Below are 19,442 nucleotides of genomic sequence, written 5' to 3' on the forward strand. Positions count from 1 at the left end.
TCAGCCATTGATTAAGCTGATTGAACTGGGCGTGAACTCCACATTACATTTTTTTCTTTTTTTCTTTTTAAATTTTTATTAGTGAGACATCATGAGGTACAGTTGTAGACTTACAAATTTTTGTGCTTGGGTTTCAATTATACAATGATCAAATACCCATCCCTCCACCAGTGCCCATTTCCCACCACCATGGATCCCAGTATCCCTCCCACCCCCCACCCCACCCCCATCCTACCCTGCCTCTGTGGCAGGGCATTCCCTTTTGTTCTCTCTCTGATTGGGTGTTTCCACATTACATTTTTAAAATTTTTTTTAATTGGATATCCATGAGATAGACCATTACACAGCTGTTCATAATTGGGTTTCAGTCATACAATGATCCAGCACCCATCCCTTCACCAGTGTACATTTCCCACCACCAATGTCCCCCGTCTCCCTATCACCATCCCCCACCCCTACTCCCTACCCCAGCCTCCCTCTATGGGCAGCACTTTCCTTCTTGCTCTCTCTCTTTTTCCTTTTATGCATAATGGTTTGCAATGCAGGTATAAGAGGTTATGGTGTTTGTTTAGGGCATTCAGTATTTTTTTTTTGGCTTTTTGGGTCACACCCGGCGATGCTCAGGGGTTACTCCTGGCTCATGCACTCAGGAATTACTCCTGGCGGTGCTCAGGGGACCATATAGGATGCTGGGAATCGAACCTAGGGTGGCCATGTTGGCTGCGTGCAAGGCAAACGCCCTACCCACTGTGCTATCGCTCCAGCCTTGGCATTCAGTATTTTTATCAGGATGGTAAGACTGGAATAGCTTTTCAATTGGGTGGCAGCTTTGGGGTGTAGATGTAATTGCCAAAGCTTCCGGAAGTACAGGGAAGTGGGGGGAGATATCCCATCCCGACCCCAGGAAAGCCTGGGGATTTCAGTCACAAAACCCACATACCAAAATTTTCAGCAGATTATATCTTGGTGAGGTCCATCCTGAGACGGTGGAGTCAGGCCAGGAGTATGGTGGTGATTTTGGCTTGTGGAAGCAAGTGACTATCGGGAGTTCTGCTTGGGTGGGCACAGGCCAACCTGCCCCCTTCTAATTTACCCCAGTCTATTCAGCCATGCGCGGTTTTGAGTTTAACTGCAACTTTTGATCTCTTTCGAGATTTATTTATTGTTCTCTGAAGCAAGGCCAGTAGTAGAGTTTACGGGATGGCACTGGAGTTGGTTAGTGGGGGTGACTGCCAGTGCTTCCATGAGTATTCGAAGTGGCGGAAGGAAGCCCACCTCAACTCCAAGAAAGCCTGGAGATTTCAGTCACAAAACCTGCGTACAGAATTTTCAACAGATTATATCTTGGTGAGGTCTGTTCTAAGATAGTGGAGTCAAGCCGAGGGTATGGGGGCAATTTTGGATTATGGAAGCAAGTGGCTGCTGGGGGTTCTGCTTGGGTGGGCCACCAAACCAACCTTCTCCCCTCCAATTTTCCCAAGTCTGTTCAGCCATACGTTCAGCCAACATTAAAGTGGCTTTTGATCTCTTTCAAGATTTGTTTATGGATCTCTGAAATAAGGCCAATAAATGAGCCTGTATAGCTGAGCCGGAGGTGGTTTGTGGGCCTGGCTTCCACATATCTAACTTTTGACCATTTCATTTCTTGGTGAACTTGGTCCCAAGTTGTTGAGGTCTTGCCAAAGGCAAAGCAGCAATTTTGAGGTGTCAGTAAGCCTGAAGGCACCATCAGGCTTCTGATGCACTCACCCCGCAGGTACAGGTTGACCTGTTGGTGGCACCATACTCCCTAGGTAAGCAAACTTTAAGCTTTTTTTTTTTTAATCCCTCCTGGGGGAGTGGGGATGGCTAATATTCCAAAAAGGCACTTTTCAATTTGCAGAGAATCTATTGCCACAGACTGAGGGTTGCTGGGGGTTGCTGTAGAAAAATCTCTCTTATGATGAAGATAGTGCCCACTCATTGCCTAAGTTGCAGGTTCTTTTTTGGATATTTGTTTGTTTTGTTTGGGGGCCACACCTGGCTGTGCTCAGTGCTTACTCCTGGTTCTGCACTCTGGAATCAATCCTGGCTGGACTCTAGTATCCAACCGAATGGAGTGCTGGGGATCAAACCAGGGTAGGCCGTGTACAAGGCAAGTTCCCTACTCACTGTCCTAGGGCTCCAGCCTAACCTGAAAATCTTTTTTTTTTTTTTCTGGTCTTTGAGCTGTACCTGTAGATGCTCAGGGCTTACTCCTGGATCTTCACTCAGGAATTACTCATGGTAGTGTTCAGGGTACCTTATGGGATGATGGGGATCGTACCCAGGTCGGCCACATGCAAGGCAAACACCATACCGGCTCTCCTATTGCTCCAGCCAACCTGGAAATTCTAACTTAATGGATTTGGGGTGGAGCCTGAGGGGCATATGTCTAATAAGTTCTGGGTGCTGCTGCTCGGGGAATACACTCACAGAGCGACTGCATAGCAGGGAGCAAAGCACTTCCACATTTAGTACTATTATTATTATCATTTGGGAGGGGGCTACACCTGGCTGGATGTAGGGGCTCCTCCCAGCTCTGTATTCAGGGTTCATCCTAGAGGTACTCAGGGGACCACACAGTCCTAGGGGTGGAACCGGGCTCCTACATGCGAAGTCTGTGCTCCAGTCATTGAGCTCCCTCCTTGGCGCCAACGTCCACATCAACTCTATCTTTGGCTCTCACGGCAGCTCAAGGGGCAGATCTGAAATAGCCATCACGTCTGTCTTACATAGCGTAGGAACCTGCAATTGGGCTAAGTCAAGGCCACAAAGCTAGACTGGCAGGATCGGACTGAGTCTGTGCTGTTTCCTATAGCTTGAAACTTAATCCTGGATCCCAGCAGACCCAGGACTGCCACTGGCCTCTACCACTAACTGACTTTTCATCTCTGTCCCCCCTCCCCTGCCCACAAAGACCCCCAAAGTCGGTGATGGCAGATACAGAGAATAAGGAGGTGGCCAGGATCACGTTTGTCTTTGAGACCATATGCTCTGTGAACTGCGAGCTCTACTTCATGGTGGTATGTCTGTCTGCCTTCCTTGGCCTATGCAGGGGCTCCCCAGGACCACCAGGAGGGCTGGCCCCATCTACCCCTGGGGTGCACCCACAAAAGGCCCCTCTCTGCTTTTCCCGAAGTCACAGAATGAGGGCCCAGACTGATATCAGGGGTCTTCGCAACCCAACCTGGGTCTATTCCACCATGATGAACCCCTCCAGCTCCCAGGGCCCCCAGCCTATGTGCCCTTCTCACTCACCTGTCTGGGGCACAGGGTATGAACTCCAGGACCAACACTCCCGTGGAAACGTGGAAAGGGAACAAAGGCAAGCAGTCCTACACCTACATCATCGAGGAGAATGCGACCATGAGCTTCACCTGGGCCTTCCAGAGGACCACCTTTCATGAGACAGTAAGCCCCTCTGCACCTACATCCCAGGCAGGAGAGGCTTCCTCGTGTTAGCTAAATCCAGAATTCAAGTGCTAGAAGAGTTTGAAGCAGCCAGGCAGATCCCGGCCTTTCCCAGCCCTTGGAGGAGCACCCTTCGAGGCTTGTCAGAGGACCTCCAGGAAGATGTCACGATGAGCTGCTCCAGGGATGTCCCTGCCCGGAAGTCCTTGGCCTTAGGACGTGGCTGGTGCCTGGCCAGCCCTGATGGCCCAGTTGTTACTTCAACTAATGATAATAATTCCAGGGGCTGGAGAACCAACTCCTCAGTTGGTACAGACTGGTATCCTGGGTTTGATTCCCAGCACCACCCAGAACAGCTAGTGAGCACAGAGCTAGAGGTAGCCAAGTGGCACCTCCAGGAGTAACCCAAAATCCAAACAAAATGAGATAGGGACCAGAGAAATAGTATAGCGTGTAAGGCCTTCGCCTTGCATGCAGCCAACCAGGGTTCAATTCCCGGCATCCCATCTGGTCCCCCAAGCACCGCCAGGAGTAATTCCTGAGTACAGAGCCAGGAGTAACCCCTGAGCATTGCCAGGTGTGGCCCCCAAACAAACAAAACCAAAACAAAAAAAGAGATAATAATAATAATAATAATAATAATAATAATAAAATAGTATCAAAACTCCAGTTTTCTTAACTCAAGATCATGCAGGATTATTGCAAGAAACTTGGAACATAGAAAGAGGCAAGAGGAAAGAAAATCATTCATAATGATCCCTCCCAGGGAGATTCCCTTTAACATCTGAAGTATATTCTCTACATTCTTGATTCCACTACAAGTGAACTTCTTCTTTTACAAAGAAAAGAACCTTCTTTTCCCATATAATAGAACCCAATGCGTATTTCCCCTCTGGCACGAAATAATTTCTCTGCATCCTTTTAAATTGTTTAAAATGACCCAGCGTGCACATAAAGAGCTACTGTTAAGTGAGAGGAATGGGATGCTTTAAAGTTTGGCTCAAGCGGCGTGGGGGGGAGGGGGGGTGCAGGGGGGAGAGGGATGAAGTGGCTCTTTATCACTTTCAGAGGCCTCAGGCCCCCGCCTTTCCTCTTGTCTCCTTGTGTGCAGGGCAGAAAGTACACCAGCGACGTCGCCAAGATCTACTCCATCAACGTCACCAATGTAATGAACGGGGTGGCATCTTACTGCCGTCCCTGTGCCCTGGAGGCCTCTGACTTGGGCTCCTCCTGCACCTCTTGTCCTGCTGGCTACTACATCGACCGGGAGTCAGGCACCTGCCACTCGTGCCCCCCGAACACGATCCTGAAGGCCCACCAACCCTATGGCTCCCAGGCCTGCATGCCGTGTGGCCCAGGCACCAAGAGCAACAAGGTGCTTGCCATGTGCCCTGCACCCCAACACGCACCCTCTGAATGGAGCCCTGCTGAGGGCACTGGGTTCCCCGTGGGGTTTTTGAGGGTTTCACCCCCAGCCCCAAGCCCTCCCATTCAGAAGCTCCCAGAAGAAGAGGGCCTGGAGATGCCAACCTGGGTTCTTAGCCATAGCTGTTGGTCATCAGGGCTTTAGCCTCAGTTGTGGACAAGTTTCATCTTCAGGGCAGGAGAGGTGATCGGTGACCGCCTGATTGATGATCAGTGGCTGGCCCAGAGGGTGACTTGGCCTCAGTGCAGAGGCGGAAGTGGAGGAGGAGGGAGGATTCTGTGGCTCAGACTTAGACTTGATGCAGCCTGCTACCATGGGCAGGAGCTGCCTTCGGGGACACAGCCCTCCTCCACCGGCCCGCAGTTAGGCGGCATTGCCCCTTATCCCCCAGCAGGCGGGCACTGCGGCAGCCCCACCTACTGTCTGACTCAGCCTAACAGCCAGGAGCTGTCTAGTGCTCATTCATGCTGTCAAGTGAATGTGTGTTCTGCCACACCAGCCGAGTTCACATGCCTGGAAGACTGACTTATACCCACTGCCAATGGGGCTTGGTTTAGCTATGCTGTAAATGCAGCAGTAGACAGACCCCTGACAATCTCTTGGGGCCTATATCCTGTCCATCTACTTATTTTCCAGCGGTGCCAGGGGTAGGATGCACAGACAGACAGACTGACAGACACACACACACACACACACACACACACACACACACACACACACCATACACTGGGCAAGTGCTCTGCCACTGAACCAAAACTTAGCACCTGGCCACCTCTTTTGGGTGCCTTTGCCGCAACCTTCTTCCCCTGGTGCTCTCTCTGCTACCCTGTACCATGGCAGGGAATGGCAGTTTTGAAAGGCTACTGCTCAAGGGTGACCCCAAAATGGAGCCAGGAAGGGAAACAGGTGCCCCCTTTGGAGTTCAGTGGCTCGGGAACTCTGTCCTACTTCTTTGAAGGCCCACACCCCCCCTAATTCGTGCTTCCTCTTCTTCCACCCCACAAACTGGGCCAGGCAGGTGTGTGGGGGTTAGAGGGCATTCCTAGGCTGGGAGGGGAGACGCCTGGCCTGAGCCACAGCCTTGGGGGTCCTCTCCCCGCAGATCCACTCTCTGTGCTACAACGACTGCACCTTCTCCATCAAAACTCCCTCCCGGACCTTCGACTACAACTTCCAGGCTCTGGAAAACACCAGCTCTCTGGCTGGTGGGCCCAGCTTCACTTCCAAAGGGCTGAAGTATTTTCATCACTTCACCATCAGTCTCTGTGGGAACCAGGTGAGGGGCGCAGTGCCCACCACAGGGAAATGGCCAGGGGACCCCAGCAGCTCAGAGCCCAGAAAGACATGGTCGAACAGGGAGAAAAACCCTAAGAGGGGTCACAAATGATTGTTCGCCCATATGCCTCTTTCCCCAAAAGCTAAATCACAATTTCCTAGTCATAATTTCCAAACATTTATATAAGGAAAATAAAAGTGTTCGGAAACAAGGTTCTTATGTATTCCTACCTGACCCTCAGTCCTTCCAACTGCCTAGTGAGAATCAGCCGGGAGGAAGTTGTTTTCTTTCAAGCATCATTCTTTGGTAACCATGGGGTGTGCCACTTGTTTTTAAGACAACAGTAAAAGAAAGTAAAATAAATGGATAAAAGAAATGGGTCTTGGTTCACCTCCATGTTTATTTGTTGATGCAACAAAGCAAAACAGCGTGACAGGCCTTATCAGTTAAGCAGAGAACCTTAGGGGCATACCAGCAGCCAGCAGCCTTGTCTCATCCTTGCAAATTCTTAGAGTCCCAAAGTTCAAGACAGAAGTCCAAAGTTCCTCAGCCCAGTATCTGCAGGGCGATTTCATCACAAGGAAGCCAGAGTTAGCAGCTGGCAAGTGGGCAGAGCAAAATGCAGAGAATTCAGAACCTTTAGTCCTCCTCCATGTGGTGTTCAGGCCTTGACGCCAAGGCCCTCACAGCTCCTTCCTGTCTTCTGCAACATGCAAGGACATGCATGTCTCTGGAGATGACACGCAGGATCCCGCAGTGGAGAGACGGCTTTGCAGGCAGGAGACCCAGCTTCCATCCCTGGCACCCAATGGCTCCCCCAGAACCACCAAGAATGACCCCCCTCTCCTAGCACTAAGCCGGAAATAGCCCCCAGCACTGCGGGGTATGCCCTAAAAACAAAATAACAAAACAGAACAGAAAACTTCAGTTATGTGTCATCTCCTATAGGGCATTTGCTTTGCATGCGGCTGACCTAGGTTCGAGCCCTGGCAGCCCATATGGTCCCCTGACCACCAGGAGTGATTCCTGAGTGCAGAGCCAGGAGTAACCCCTGAGCATTACCAGGTTATCTTTGCCAGAACCAAAGATTTAAAAAAAAAAAAAAGAGGTCCTTAATGGGCAGGCAGGTAGACCAGATCTCCTCATCAGCACCCCCACAACAGCTTTTCTCAACAGCGCCTCCTACTGACTCAAGGAAATAAAACACCTGGGGACCCCTGGGCCGGTGTTCCAGAAATGAGGGTGCCCCGGCGGTAATTCTGTCTTCTCGCCCCACTAGTCTGCTTTGCAGTTAGATCTGGGATGAATCCCTTCGTGGAGGCTGACAGAGAAGTGAAAACACTGCTCTCGGTCCCCTTTGGGGGCAGTGGGGCTGAGGGGATATTTCTCTAACTGCTCCCAACTTCCTGCCCACCCCTGCCCCCAGGGTAAGAAAATGGCTGTGTGTACTGACAATGTCACTGACCTCCGGGTGCCCGAGGGCACGCCAGGTTTCTCCAAGTTCATCAGCGCCTTCATCTGCCAGGCTGTCATCATCCCCCCGCAGGTGACAGGCTACAAGGCCGCTGTGTCCTCACAGCCAGTCAGCCTCGCCGACCGCCTTCTGGGTGAGTGAGTCCACTGCCCACTGCATGCCAGGAAGAGGGTGGAGCTCCTTGGTACCAGGGGAGCCCGTACCTGTTTCCTGTCCCATCCCTTTGGGTCAGGCTCCCCTGGGGACCTCTTGGCCCTCCTTGGCCTCTGGCTCACCCTCTCCTGTGACTGCAGGTCAGGGAGATGGGACAGTGAAAGGTTCTAAGAGCTCCCTCACCTGAGGTGAAGTGAGGACTAACTGGGAGCTACCTGTTGGCAGGAGTGACGACAGATATGACTTTTGATGGCATCCTGTCCCCCGCCGAGCTCTTCCATCCGGACTCCGTGGGGATCCCAGACGTGATCTTCTTCTATAGGTGGAGACATGAGATCAGCCTCTCTCAACAAAAACTGGGGGCTCCCCTGCAGTTTCTTTTCTTTTTTTGGTGGGGTGGGTGGAGGGGGAAGCGCACACCCAGCAATGCTCAGGGGTTACTCCTGGCTCTATGCTCAGGAATCACTCCTGTCAGTGCTTGGGATGTCGGGGATCGAACCCAGTTCGGTCATGTACGAGGCAAACACCCTTCCTGCTGTGCTATCACTCCAGCCTCCTCCCCCACAGCTTCTGTCACATCCCTTTCTCCCTGCCCCAGACCAGAATGAGTCTGAGGTCTAACAGAAATGACAGCGAAAGGCTGTAGTTGCCCTCAGCCCAGCTTTTTTTTTGGGGGGGGGGGGTGCTATTGGGGGCATGCCAGCCCTGGAGGCAGAGAGAGCTGTGGGGTCCCCGGGCTGACTTCCCTTCCACTGTGGAGGCTCTGGCTGGTCCTTTTCTCTGGGTCAATTTCCCCATCTCTCATCCCTGTGTAAGTCCAGGCCCCTGTCGTTCCCCCCCCCCACACACACACCCCAGTGTGTCAGTCTAAAGCCCATGTATTGTCTTCCTGTGTGAGGGAACCAATTTGTGCTGGCAGCCTCAGTGGCTCCCTTGTGGCACACCGTGACCCCTCGTCCCCACCCCCACCCCCCCACCCCCCATGGTGGGCTTTCTCTGCAGATCCAGCGACGTGACCCAATCCTGCAGTTCTGGGAGGTCGGCCACCATCCGGCTTCGATGCAGCCCACTGAAACCAGCCCCTGGAATTCTGTCGATACCCAGGTAATGGGATGTAACCAAGTCTCCCTTCCTCGGGCTCCTTCCATCCCGAGAGCTGGAGATCACCGAGGAAAGGAGGAGCAGAGGAGGATGGTCTGTGGCTCTGGTGGTGTAGGATGGGGGCTTCTCAGGGTCTATGGGCCACAATCCTGTCTCCTATCTTCAAGTGGCAATAACCAGGCAGAGGGCCAGAGAGATCTCATAGGTGTTAAGATGCTTGCCTGGCATCGCGCTGACCCTGGTTCAAATCCCCAAGTTCATATATGGTTCCCTGAGCACTGCCAAGGGTCCTTCCTGAGCATAGAGCTGAGCCAGCTCCTGAGTGTCACCAGGTGTGACCCAAACCCACCTCACTCGCCAAAGAAAAGAATGAGGCCAAAGGAAGAGCAAAGTGATTCCTCTGATTCCCAGGCCATTATGGGGACAGGTACAGAGCACAGTGGCTAACAGCTAAGGTTGAAAACCAGGTGGGAATCTTATCCTCTGTAACTGTAACTGCATTTCTTTTCTTCCTTAAGCCTTCCCCTTATCTTACCTAGAAAATGAAGTGATAATCAAATCCTTCGGGGCCTGGAGAGATAGTACAGAGGGGAGGAGTGCCTGCCTTGCACAAGGCCAACCCTGGCATCTCACATGGTCCTCCGAGCCCCACCAAGAGTAATTTCTAAGGGCAGAGCCAGGAGTAAATCTTGAGAATGACCGGGCGTGGTTCAGGGGTAAAAAAAAAATCAATCCCTCAGTGGATTATTGTGAGAATTACATGAGACACTTGAGGACTTCTCAAGATATCTGATATGTGCTTATATTATTCAAATGAGGAAAGATTTCATTGATCCTAGGAATTGCTTGATAACTAAAATACCCAGCTCTGAGTTTAATCTCTGAACACACTAAATCCAGAAGTCCTAAATTAATTTGACTACATCAAATTTTTTTACCCTACCCCATTTAAAAAATTTTTTTTCACATAATGCCAACAATTATCTTTTTGTTGTTGTAATCATTTGGGGGCCACACCCAAGAGTGCTCAGAGCTTACTCCCGGCTCTGTGCTCAGGGATCACTCCTGTTGTTGCTCAGGGCACCAGATGGAATGTCAGGGATGGAACCTAGGTCAGTCGCCTGCAAGGCAAACATGTGTAAGATTGCTCTAGCATCCCCCCACCCCACCAAAATATCTTGAGGCATTCCAGTTTCTTGAGGAAGAAGGTCTGGGAATGATGGATCCTAGTAAACAACTGCTCGAGAGAATGAGGAGCCAGGCTGGAGAACTCGACACAGCAGCAGTCACAATGTCAAATCACTGTGATCGAGAGCATCACAGTGAAGTACCGAACAGACAACTGTGGCCCAAAGGCATCTCCTGACCCCTCTCCAAGGAAGCTCCAGCAGACTGGCTTCTGACAAAGGTCCCATGGCCTGGGGAGGACAGACACCTTTGGGGGCTGGACAGCGAGACTACCAGGCCCAGACACCACGCAGTTCTCTGGGAAAGCTCAATCGAGGCCAGAAGGTCTCTTTCCAACAGGGGACCAGGAGAGCGATCCTGGATTAAGGGTTATTTGCAAAGATCCTGGTAGGGCCCACAGTTTGGCCTTTTTTATTTTTTCTTTTTTTTGGGGTGACACCCGACGATGCTCAAGGGTTGCTCCTGGCTCTGCACTCGGGAATCACTCCTGGTGGTGCTCGGGGGACCGTATGGGATGCTGGGAATCGAACCTGGTCAGCCACATGCAAGGCAAACGCCCTACCACTCCAGCCCTCCATCTTTTTTCTTTTCTTTTTTTCCCCCCTATGATTTGCAAAGTTATGCATATTTGGGGTTCAGTGTTCTAGCACCAGTCCCTGTGTTCACTGGCCTCCCCCCAGCCTGTCGCAATGACAAGCACTGTAATTTTTTTTTTATTTTTTAGTGAATCATCATGAGTTGCAGTTACAGGCTTACAAACTTTCTTGCTGCATTTCAGTCATACAATGATCGAGTACCCATACCTCCACCAGTGCCCATATCCCATCACCAGTGATCCCAGCATCTCTCCCACCACCCCCACCTCGTCCCCTCCACCCCACCCTGCCTCTGTGGCAAGGCATTCCCTCTTGGTCTCTGTCTCTTTGGGGTGTTGTGGTTTGCAATAGAGGTATTAAGTAGCCATCGCATTCGGTCTATAGTCTACTTTCAGCCCACATCTCCCGTCCTGAGTGGGTCCTCCTGGCACCCTTTACTTGGTGGTCCCTTCTCTATCTGAGCTGCCTTTTCCCCCAGTATGCGAGTCTGACTTCTAAGCTGTAGAGTGATCCTTCTGGTACTTATCTCTACTATTCTTGGGTGTTAGTTTCCCATTCTGTAACTTTATATTCCACAAATGAGTGCAATCTTTCTATGTCTGTCTCTCTCTTTCTGACTCATTTCACTTAGCATGATACTTTCCATGTAGAACCACTTGTATGCAAATTTCTCAAAAAATTAGAAATTGAACTCCCATTTGACCCAGCAATACCACTTCTGGGAATATATCCCAGAGATGCAAAAAGGTATAGTAGAAATGACATCTGCACTCGTATGATCATTGCTGCACTGTTTACAATAGCCAAAATCTGGAAAAAACCCGAGTGCCCGAGAACAGATGACTGGTTAAAGAAACTTTGGTACATCTACACAATGGAATACTATGCAGCTGTTAGAAAAGATGAAGTCACTTTTTTTTTTTTAATTAATTGGCGAGGAGAAAATGGCACCGGCAATGGCAGGGCTCCCTCCCGATCCCCCCCGCCGCTCCCGGAAGGATGAGTGCTCACGTCTCCTTCCCACTTTGCCAGTGCCTGCTCCGATGGGACCTGTGACGGCTGCAGCTTCCACTTCCTGTGGGAAAGCGTGGCCGCCTGCCCGCTCTGCTCCGCGGCCGACTACCACGCCATCGTCAGCAGCTGTGTGGCCGGTATCCAGGTAGGTGTCCCCGTGGGGGCAGGGAGAAGGGAAGGTGGTAAAAGGGCAATTGAGTTTCTCATTCCTTTGTTTTTCTGCCCCCCGCAGAAGACGACATATGTGTGGCGGGAACCAAAGCAATGTGCTGGAGGCATCTCACTGCCCGAGCAGAGAGTCACCATCTGCAAAACCATCGATTTCTGGCTGAAAGTTGGCATCTCTGCGGGCACCTGCACTGCCATCCTGCTCACTGTCTTGACTTGTTACTTTTGGAAAAAGAACCAAAAGTATGTGATGGGAGGCTGGCTTCCGGGAACCTGTTTGGGCAGGGTGGGAGGAGGGTTAACTCAGGGGTCTTCTCGGGAACTGGCCATGGACTCCATTGTCCTGGCCAGAGGACTTTCAAGCCTCCTGTCCTGTGCCAGCCTTTTGCCCAGGGATGGTGCCATGTGGCATCGCTGTGTCAAGAGGAAAGGGAAGAGTAGCCTTGATTTATTGTTATTTGTAACAGAAAGGAATGTTTTCGTGATTGCAGTGGTATTGTGGGGTGGGAGAAGGCTGGGCCACACCCAAGGCAGCTCTGAGCTGTCCGTGGCTTTGTGCTCAGAAGCAGCCCTCAGCTGTGACCCATCTGCAGGTCTGGGGGAGCCAAGTGAGCACCTGACTTCCTGCATTTTCTCTCCAGCCCCAATTTCAATTTTTTTTTGTTGTTGTGTTGTTGTAGTTGTTGTTCTTTTAATTTAATTTTTATAAAGTTGTTCACAACAGGGGCTGGAGCCATAGCACAGCGGGTAGGGTGTTTGCCTTGCACGCGGCCGACCCTTAGTTCAATTCCCAGCATCCCATATGGTCCCCTGAGCACTGCCAGGAGTAACTCCTGAGTGCAGAGCCAGGAGGAACCCCTGATCATCTCTGGGTGAGACCCAAAATGCAAAAAAAAAAAAAAAGTTGTTCACAACAATTTATTACATTCAATATTCCAACACCAATCCCACCACCATTACTCCTTCCCACCACCATTATTTCGAATTTTCCCAACCATCACCCAAGCCTGCCCCAATCGCAGGCCCTAGATCATGTATTTTGTATTGCTGTTTACGAATAATTTACTAAATATGATCCCAAAAAGTTTCCTTAGCAGAAAGTGTGTGAAGATTGTTGTATCTCACCCTGTAGCCATTGAAGCCCTTGTGTAATGGATTACTAACATGTTCTTACAGGTTGAGCCCTGTGTGTTAGTATTGCCAATTTCATTTTTTTTTAAATTAAGCTTTGAGGTCTCAGAAATGGCAAGACTAAAGGACAAAAGATTACTGAAGGGGGCCCCAAGATTCCCTAGCTCTGTGCCCAGCCCGAGACCTTTGGTTTTGATTTTGGTTTTGCTTTTTGCTATGCTTCTGGGCCCTTAGCCTGGATGCGGGGCTGTTTGTGGCTTCTCTGGGTATCTACTGATAGCCCACCTGCCTTGTCCTCCCCCTGCCCGTGCCACAGACTAGAGTACAAGTACTCCAAGCTGGTGATGAATGCTACACTCAAGGACTGCGACCTGCCCGCAGCCGACAGCTGTGCCATCATGGAAGGCGAGGACGCGGAAGACGAGCTCATCTTCACCAGCAAGAGATCACTTTTCGGGAAGATCAAGTCATTCACCTCTAAGGTAGGGGAGTTGGGCCACACGGCTCAGTCCGGGGACACTGAGCGGCCTGACCTCTGTACAGAGACCACTGCCCTACCCACCATTCTACTCTGTCCCTGCGCCCTGAAAATGCTGGCTTTAGTCTTAGGTATTTCCAAAATAATACAGCCTCCCTTGGGCCCACGTCTGTACCTGTCCCAACCCGCTCTCCAGCCTATGGGCTTGAGCCAGCCCTCAGTCACCACCATTGTGGCTTTTCAAGGGGGTCAAGGGGGTTGCTTAGGGCAGGGAGGGATGGAAGCAGGGGTGAAGGGTCAGGGGTGACCTTTTGAATTCACTTCTTTTTATTTTCTTCTTGGGTTTTGGGTCACACTCCCGGCAATGCTCCATAGAACCTGAGTCCAGGTTCTATGCTCAGGAATCTCTTCTGGTGGGTACAGTGGACCATATGGGATGCCGGGGATTGAGCTTGGGTTGGTCACATGCAAGGCAAGTGCCTTACCCACGGTACTATCACTCTGGCCCTGTGAATCCACTCCAGAGAGCAGGCAGGCTCTCCTTTGACCAGGGTGGGGTGCTGTCTTCCAGCTGTCTGCCTGGGCCCGGGCCTTGGGCTGGAGGGTGCGGCTGAGTCATTACCAAGATCCTGTTGTTCTGGAGCAATTCCCAGCTGGCAGGGCCAGCTCTGTGTGGGCGGGCAAGGGAGTCTGAAGCTCATAAATGCAGCACAGACAACATGGTCACTGGGTGTGGGACCAGCAGCTTCCCTGGCATACAATAACCATAGCCTGCTTGGCCCACACCTACACCCCATTTCTATTCTGAACTGGTTCATCAAAGTCAGAATGGCCTGGGAGGTGGAAAGGCGGAGGGATGGGGAGGGAAGGAAGGGGTGGGTATGTGTGTTCAGTTGCTGAATTTCATTCTCTTTGTGCTGAATGCTAGGGCAACATCTTGGCCTTGGGTATATATATATATGTATATATACACACTCATAAATATATATACACATAAATATATATACATATATACACATATACATATTTACATATAAACAATGTCCTGTCTGTCACTGTCCTCCCATTGTTCATCGATTTGCTCGAGCAGGCCCAGTAACATCTCCATTTTGAAACTCATTGTTACTGTGTTTGGCACATTGAATACGTCACAGGTAGCTTGCCAGGCTTTGCCGTACAGGCGAGATACTCTTGGTAGCTTGCCGGGCTCTCCGAGAGGGGTGGAGGAATCGAACCCGGCTCGGCCGGGCTGCCTGCGCGCAAGGCAAATGCCCTACCACTGTGCTATCGCTCCAGCCCCATATAAACAATAATATATAATAAAATTTTGGTCCGTCTCTATCGGGGAAGACTCAGAGACTATAAAATCCAGATCCTGGCCGCGCGACATCTTATCAGAACTTTTCTTTATGACATCTTATTATCTCATTCCTACTTTGGACAAACTTGCAGGCTATCGAATGTAGCCTGCCCACAGGGCAGAGTCTGGCAAACTCCCCGTGGCTTACCAAATATGCCAAATACCAGTAACAATGATGGGTCTCATTCTCCTAAAGAGCCGTGAATATAATCTCAGGGCTAGGATGAAAGAGACGTTACTGGGGCCTGCTCGAGGCAATCGACGATTAACAGGATGATGAATATAATAAAATAGATATATAACTGTGTATTATGTGTATATAAAATACACACACACACATATTTAACCAATGGGAGAGTAATTTACCCCAAGAACCTTGAGTCTTCCTGGAACTTCTAGAATTCAGCAAAGATGCAAAGCAGGAAGTGGAAAACTTTTCTTCTCTGACTGGAGGGGAAGAACAAAGGGCCTCAGGTATACCTGTGCCACAGAGCCCTGGGCGTAGGCCTTCCAGCACCTGTTTTCCATTTCTCTCCTTTGTTCCCACCCTCGGCCCCGTGCGACGGCCAGCTCCTGTCACCCTCTCTCTTTCAGAGGACCCCTGACGGATTTGACTCGGTGCCACTGAAGACATCTTCGGGAGGCCCGGACATGGACCTGTGAGAGGCACTGCCCTGCCTCGCTGCCTCCTCCCTGTGGCCGTCACCTTGCAAGCCTGTGGCACTCGGGGCGGTAGCTTCCTGCAACACCCAGTGCTGGGCAGCTCTTCACTGTGGCCTTATCAGAAGAAGATTGAATTTCCGATCTTTGTGGTTTTATTTCAATATATATTTCTTTTTTTTTTTTTTTATGGAATACCAAACCTTCTTTCTGCTTGCCTCAGACCTGCCAAATATACCCATACTTTGTATGTATATGACTCCTGCACTAGTGGCTTGTGTCTCAAACGGCCCAGAGCAAATGCTGGAGCTGTGTTCCCTCATCACTGCGCTGGAGTGGAAATTCTCTACTCAAGCATCGACATCATTGCGCCTGCCTCTGGTTTTAAGGGCAGGGCCAGCTAGGAGTGTTCTTGGTCACGGGCCCTCAGCCCACCGTCTCTTTAGAGAGACGCTGGGGATGGAGGGCACTGGCATTCTCCAGTGGACCCTGGTAGCCTAGATTCAACTCTCCCTAGAGCCAGTTCAAACTTGGTGTGAACGCTAGCTAGGCTGAGAGCAAGGTAAGTGAGGCCTCGCCAAGGAATGGCTTGAAAAGGGGCATAAAGGAAAGGTCTTTTGTTGTTCTTACTTTGGTACTACATTATTCCCTTTTCATAAGTGATGCATATTTTCATTAGAAGACCGAATGGACAAATTTCAGGCCACAGAGGTAGTTGAGGGGGTAAGGGGCTTGCCGTGCATGTGGTTGACTGGTTCCATCTTCAGCACCACATCTGGTCCTCTATCACCACCAGGAATGACCCCTGAGCACAGAGCCAGGAGCCCTGATCACAGCTGGGTGTGGCCCCAAGACAACAAACAAAAGAACTAAAGGAGAAAATTCATCAAGATAGCATGCAGTGCGCACAGTGCCCAGGTGGAGCATGTGTCTTTAGTGGATTTGATCCTCAGAATCACAAAAACAAAGAGAAGGAAAAAAATGCCCCTAGTTCTGGCCTCTCAATTCTCACTTGACCCCTTTTTTTTTATTTGTTCTAAGGCCACACCCAGCTGTGCTCTGGGATTACTTCTGGCTCTTCACTTAAAAATTAGTCTAGGCAGTGCTCAGAGGACCACAGGGGATGCCAAGGATCAAACCCAGCCACATGCAAGGCAAACACCCTACCCACTGTACTATCTCTCCAACCCCTTGACCCCCTTTTTTTTTTTCAAACTCCCCATCATCTCCTGATGACGCTGAAGAGAGCCAGGTAAACCCCAAACCTGGATATTCTAATCTTATTCTGTTTGCTCTTACTCACAGAGATGACAAACACTGTCAGTAGGAAACATTCCCCCTCTTTGGGTCAGAGAGATAGTGCTGGAAGCAAAGCAGTAAGCTTCCATGTGGCCTACCCAGGTTCGATTCCCAGCACCACATGGTCCCTAAGTAATGATCAGAAGCACCACTGAACACAGAATTGGGAGCAGCTCAGGTCACTGCCGGGTGTGGCCTAAACCGGGACCCCCTGCCAAAAATGAAAGAATGGAAGAAAGAAGGAAGGAAGGAAGGAAGGAAGGAAGGAAGGAAGGAAGGAAGGAAGGAAGGAAGGAAGGAAGGAAATTCCTGATCCTGGGCGGGGAGCAATAGTACAGTGGGTAGGGTGCTTGCCTTGCACATGGCAGGCCCAGGCTCAATCCCTTTCACCACATGTGGTCCCCTGAGCACTTCCAGGAGTGATCACTGAGTGCAGATGTGGAAGTAAGCCCTGAACACCACTGAGTGTGTCCCAAAAACAAACAAACAAAAAGAAAATAAGAAAGAAAACCCACAGAGTAAAAAATGAATTTTGAACAGCTAGAGAAACTGAGGTAGGGTTGCTTATTCTAAACTTTCTGAGGACTGTGGTGATAACTGAAAAAGTTAGATTGTAGAGCCAGTGAGGTAGTGCAAAGATTAAGTCTGAGCCTGCAGCTGCAGCACGTATTCAGAACCTAGCACTATATAACGGTTCCCAGCGTTATATAGTGCTATACAGTTATATACTGCCAGGATTGTCCCCTGAGCACCACTGGGCATGACCCCCCCAAACCGAAAAGAATACTGCATGCTTTGCAAAGGCCCTGGGTCCTCCTCCACCAACATTGTGGTCCCAATGGCTCCTGAGCATTCCTAGGTGGTCCCTGGAGACCCCCAGCACTGCTGGGTCTGCGCAGCACCAAACTGCAGGACGTGAGCTGTGGGATCAAGAATTCCCAGAATGGACCCTGTCTAAACTGTGCTTGGGAACCACCCCCCCCAAAAAAAATCAACTCTGGATGATATGAGACGTTCAAGGAGAATTTGGAACCATGTCAGTGCTAAAGTTAACCTGTATTAAAAAAAATGCAATTACCATAGGGCACAGTGTGGTAGGAGAATTGACAACTCATTCAACCCCTCACCCCCAAATCCTGACAGCTTTTCCTGACCTGTGTGGGGTTTTTTTTGGGGGGTCACACCTGGTGATGCACAGGGGTTACTCCTAGCTCTGCACTCAGGAATTACTCCTGGCGGTGCTCAAGGGACCATATGGGATGCTGGAGATCAAACCCGGGTTGGCTGCATGCAAGGCGAACGCCCTACCCGCTGTGCTACTGCTCCAGCCCCTGACCTGTGTTATTTTTAAGGGTTCATTGTTAAAGGGAACATGAGATTACTTTCTTATTGTGTTTCACTGATAAAAGGGAGCAGGAAGCCAAGAACTAAAGATTAAGTTGTCAGATTCACCTGAAATTGCATGATCAAATGGCTGTGGGAACCTGAACAGGTACGAAACCAGTGGGGGAGGGGTCGTGTGTAAGAGGGTGTTATGGAAGATTTCAGTCAAGGAAAAAGGAACTACCCAAATTAAAGTAACAGGGGAGGGGAAAGGAGTATCTAGGACAGAGAAATGTGAGGCAGAACTAACTCAGGAAGTGCTCAGTCAGGCCAGCGGTCCTCAGATCCTGATCTGGGAGCTAGGTTCATTTGTTCTGCACAGGAAAGAACTCAAGGACAAGTCAGAATCTGTTTTTTATTTAACTTTATTTATTTATTTTATTGCTTTTGGGGTCACACCTGGGGATGCACAGGGGTTACTCCTGGCTTTGCACTCAGGAATTACCTCTGGCGGTGCTCAGGGGACCATATGGGATGCTGGGACTCGAACCTGGGTTGGTCACATGCAAGGCAAACGCCCTACCCACTGTGCTATCACTTCAGCCCCCAGAATCTTTTTTTTAAATAGAAAAAAAAAATACTAAGGACTAAAAGTGATCGTGTGCACTCTAAGTGTCAGAATGTAGCATACTCCAGAGAGCACAGTGTCATTTCTTACAACTATCATGTTTATATAAGTATAGGAATAGGGCTAATAATTAGGGATGGAATATTCATGTTTTAGGGAAGAATGAGGACTCTGGAATGTGTAACCCAGATTCTGATTATACTTGGTTACTCCGGGAGGTTACCTGAAAAATAGCACAGGAGGGTGTGGTTTTTATGTATGCAAATTATAAATTATTTTATAATTTATATAATAATATAATATTATACAAATTATATAATATATATTATAAATGGATTTGTTTGATCAAGCACCTGGTCCTTCACCTCAAATTCCCTTGGTTCCAACCAGTATAACACAAGTCTTGGTCTTCATTGTTCTCACCTCTTTGGGTCATACCTCTTCCATGTAAAGTCTGTGCTCTGGCTGTGTTAATCTACCTGGCCCAACATGAAAACTTTTTTTTTTTTACTTTTATTTTCCCCTTACACCTTATACAAACATTATAGTTTACAAAGTTCTTCATGTTACACATATTCAATATTCCAGCACAGCATGAGAACTTTAAAGGGGAAATGTTGGGTAAGATAATAAGAGTAGTGGTGAAAACTTCTAAGGGCCTTTGGAGAGGCCAGAACTTTAAGGTCACCCTTCCAGTTATACTGGGGAGTTACTTAAAGGATCAGCCCAGTGGCC

General features: G+C 49.7%; 1 protein-coding gene across 1 annotated transcript in view; it reads left to right on the plus strand.

Annotated features, from left to right (window-relative positions):
- The window catches only part of ELAPOR1 (endosome-lysosome associated apoptosis and autophagy regulator 1), an 89,270-nt gene extending 73,550 nt beyond the window's left edge, over positions 1 to 15,720 (plus strand). Inside the window, exons 12-22 of the mRNA XM_056139052.1 lie at positions 2,939 to 3,044; positions 3,295 to 3,432; positions 4,544 to 4,807; positions 5,961 to 6,134; positions 7,561 to 7,741; positions 7,987 to 8,083; positions 8,764 to 8,865; positions 11,679 to 11,805; positions 11,893 to 12,071; positions 13,276 to 13,441; positions 15,392 to 15,720. Coding sequence (XP_055995027.1) covers positions 2,939 to 3,044; positions 3,295 to 3,432; positions 4,544 to 4,807; positions 5,961 to 6,134; positions 7,561 to 7,741; positions 7,987 to 8,083; positions 8,764 to 8,865; positions 11,679 to 11,805; positions 11,893 to 12,071; positions 13,276 to 13,441; positions 15,392 to 15,460 — 1,603 coding nt within the window. The 3' untranslated portion in view covers positions 15,461 to 15,720. The remainder of the gene's footprint in view (positions 1 to 2,938; positions 3,045 to 3,294; positions 3,433 to 4,543; positions 4,808 to 5,960; positions 6,135 to 7,560; positions 7,742 to 7,986; positions 8,084 to 8,763; positions 8,866 to 11,678; positions 11,806 to 11,892; positions 12,072 to 13,275; positions 13,442 to 15,391) is intronic.
- The last annotated feature ends 3,722 nt before the right edge of the window (positions 15,721 to 19,442 follow it).

The sequence above is a fragment of the Sorex fumeus genome, unplaced genomic scaffold, assembly GCF_029834395.1.
Source record: "Sorex fumeus unplaced genomic scaffold, SorFum_2.1 ptg000131l, whole genome shotgun sequence".
Taxonomy (NCBI): Eukaryota; Metazoa; Chordata; class Mammalia; order Eulipotyphla; family Soricidae; genus Sorex; species Sorex fumeus.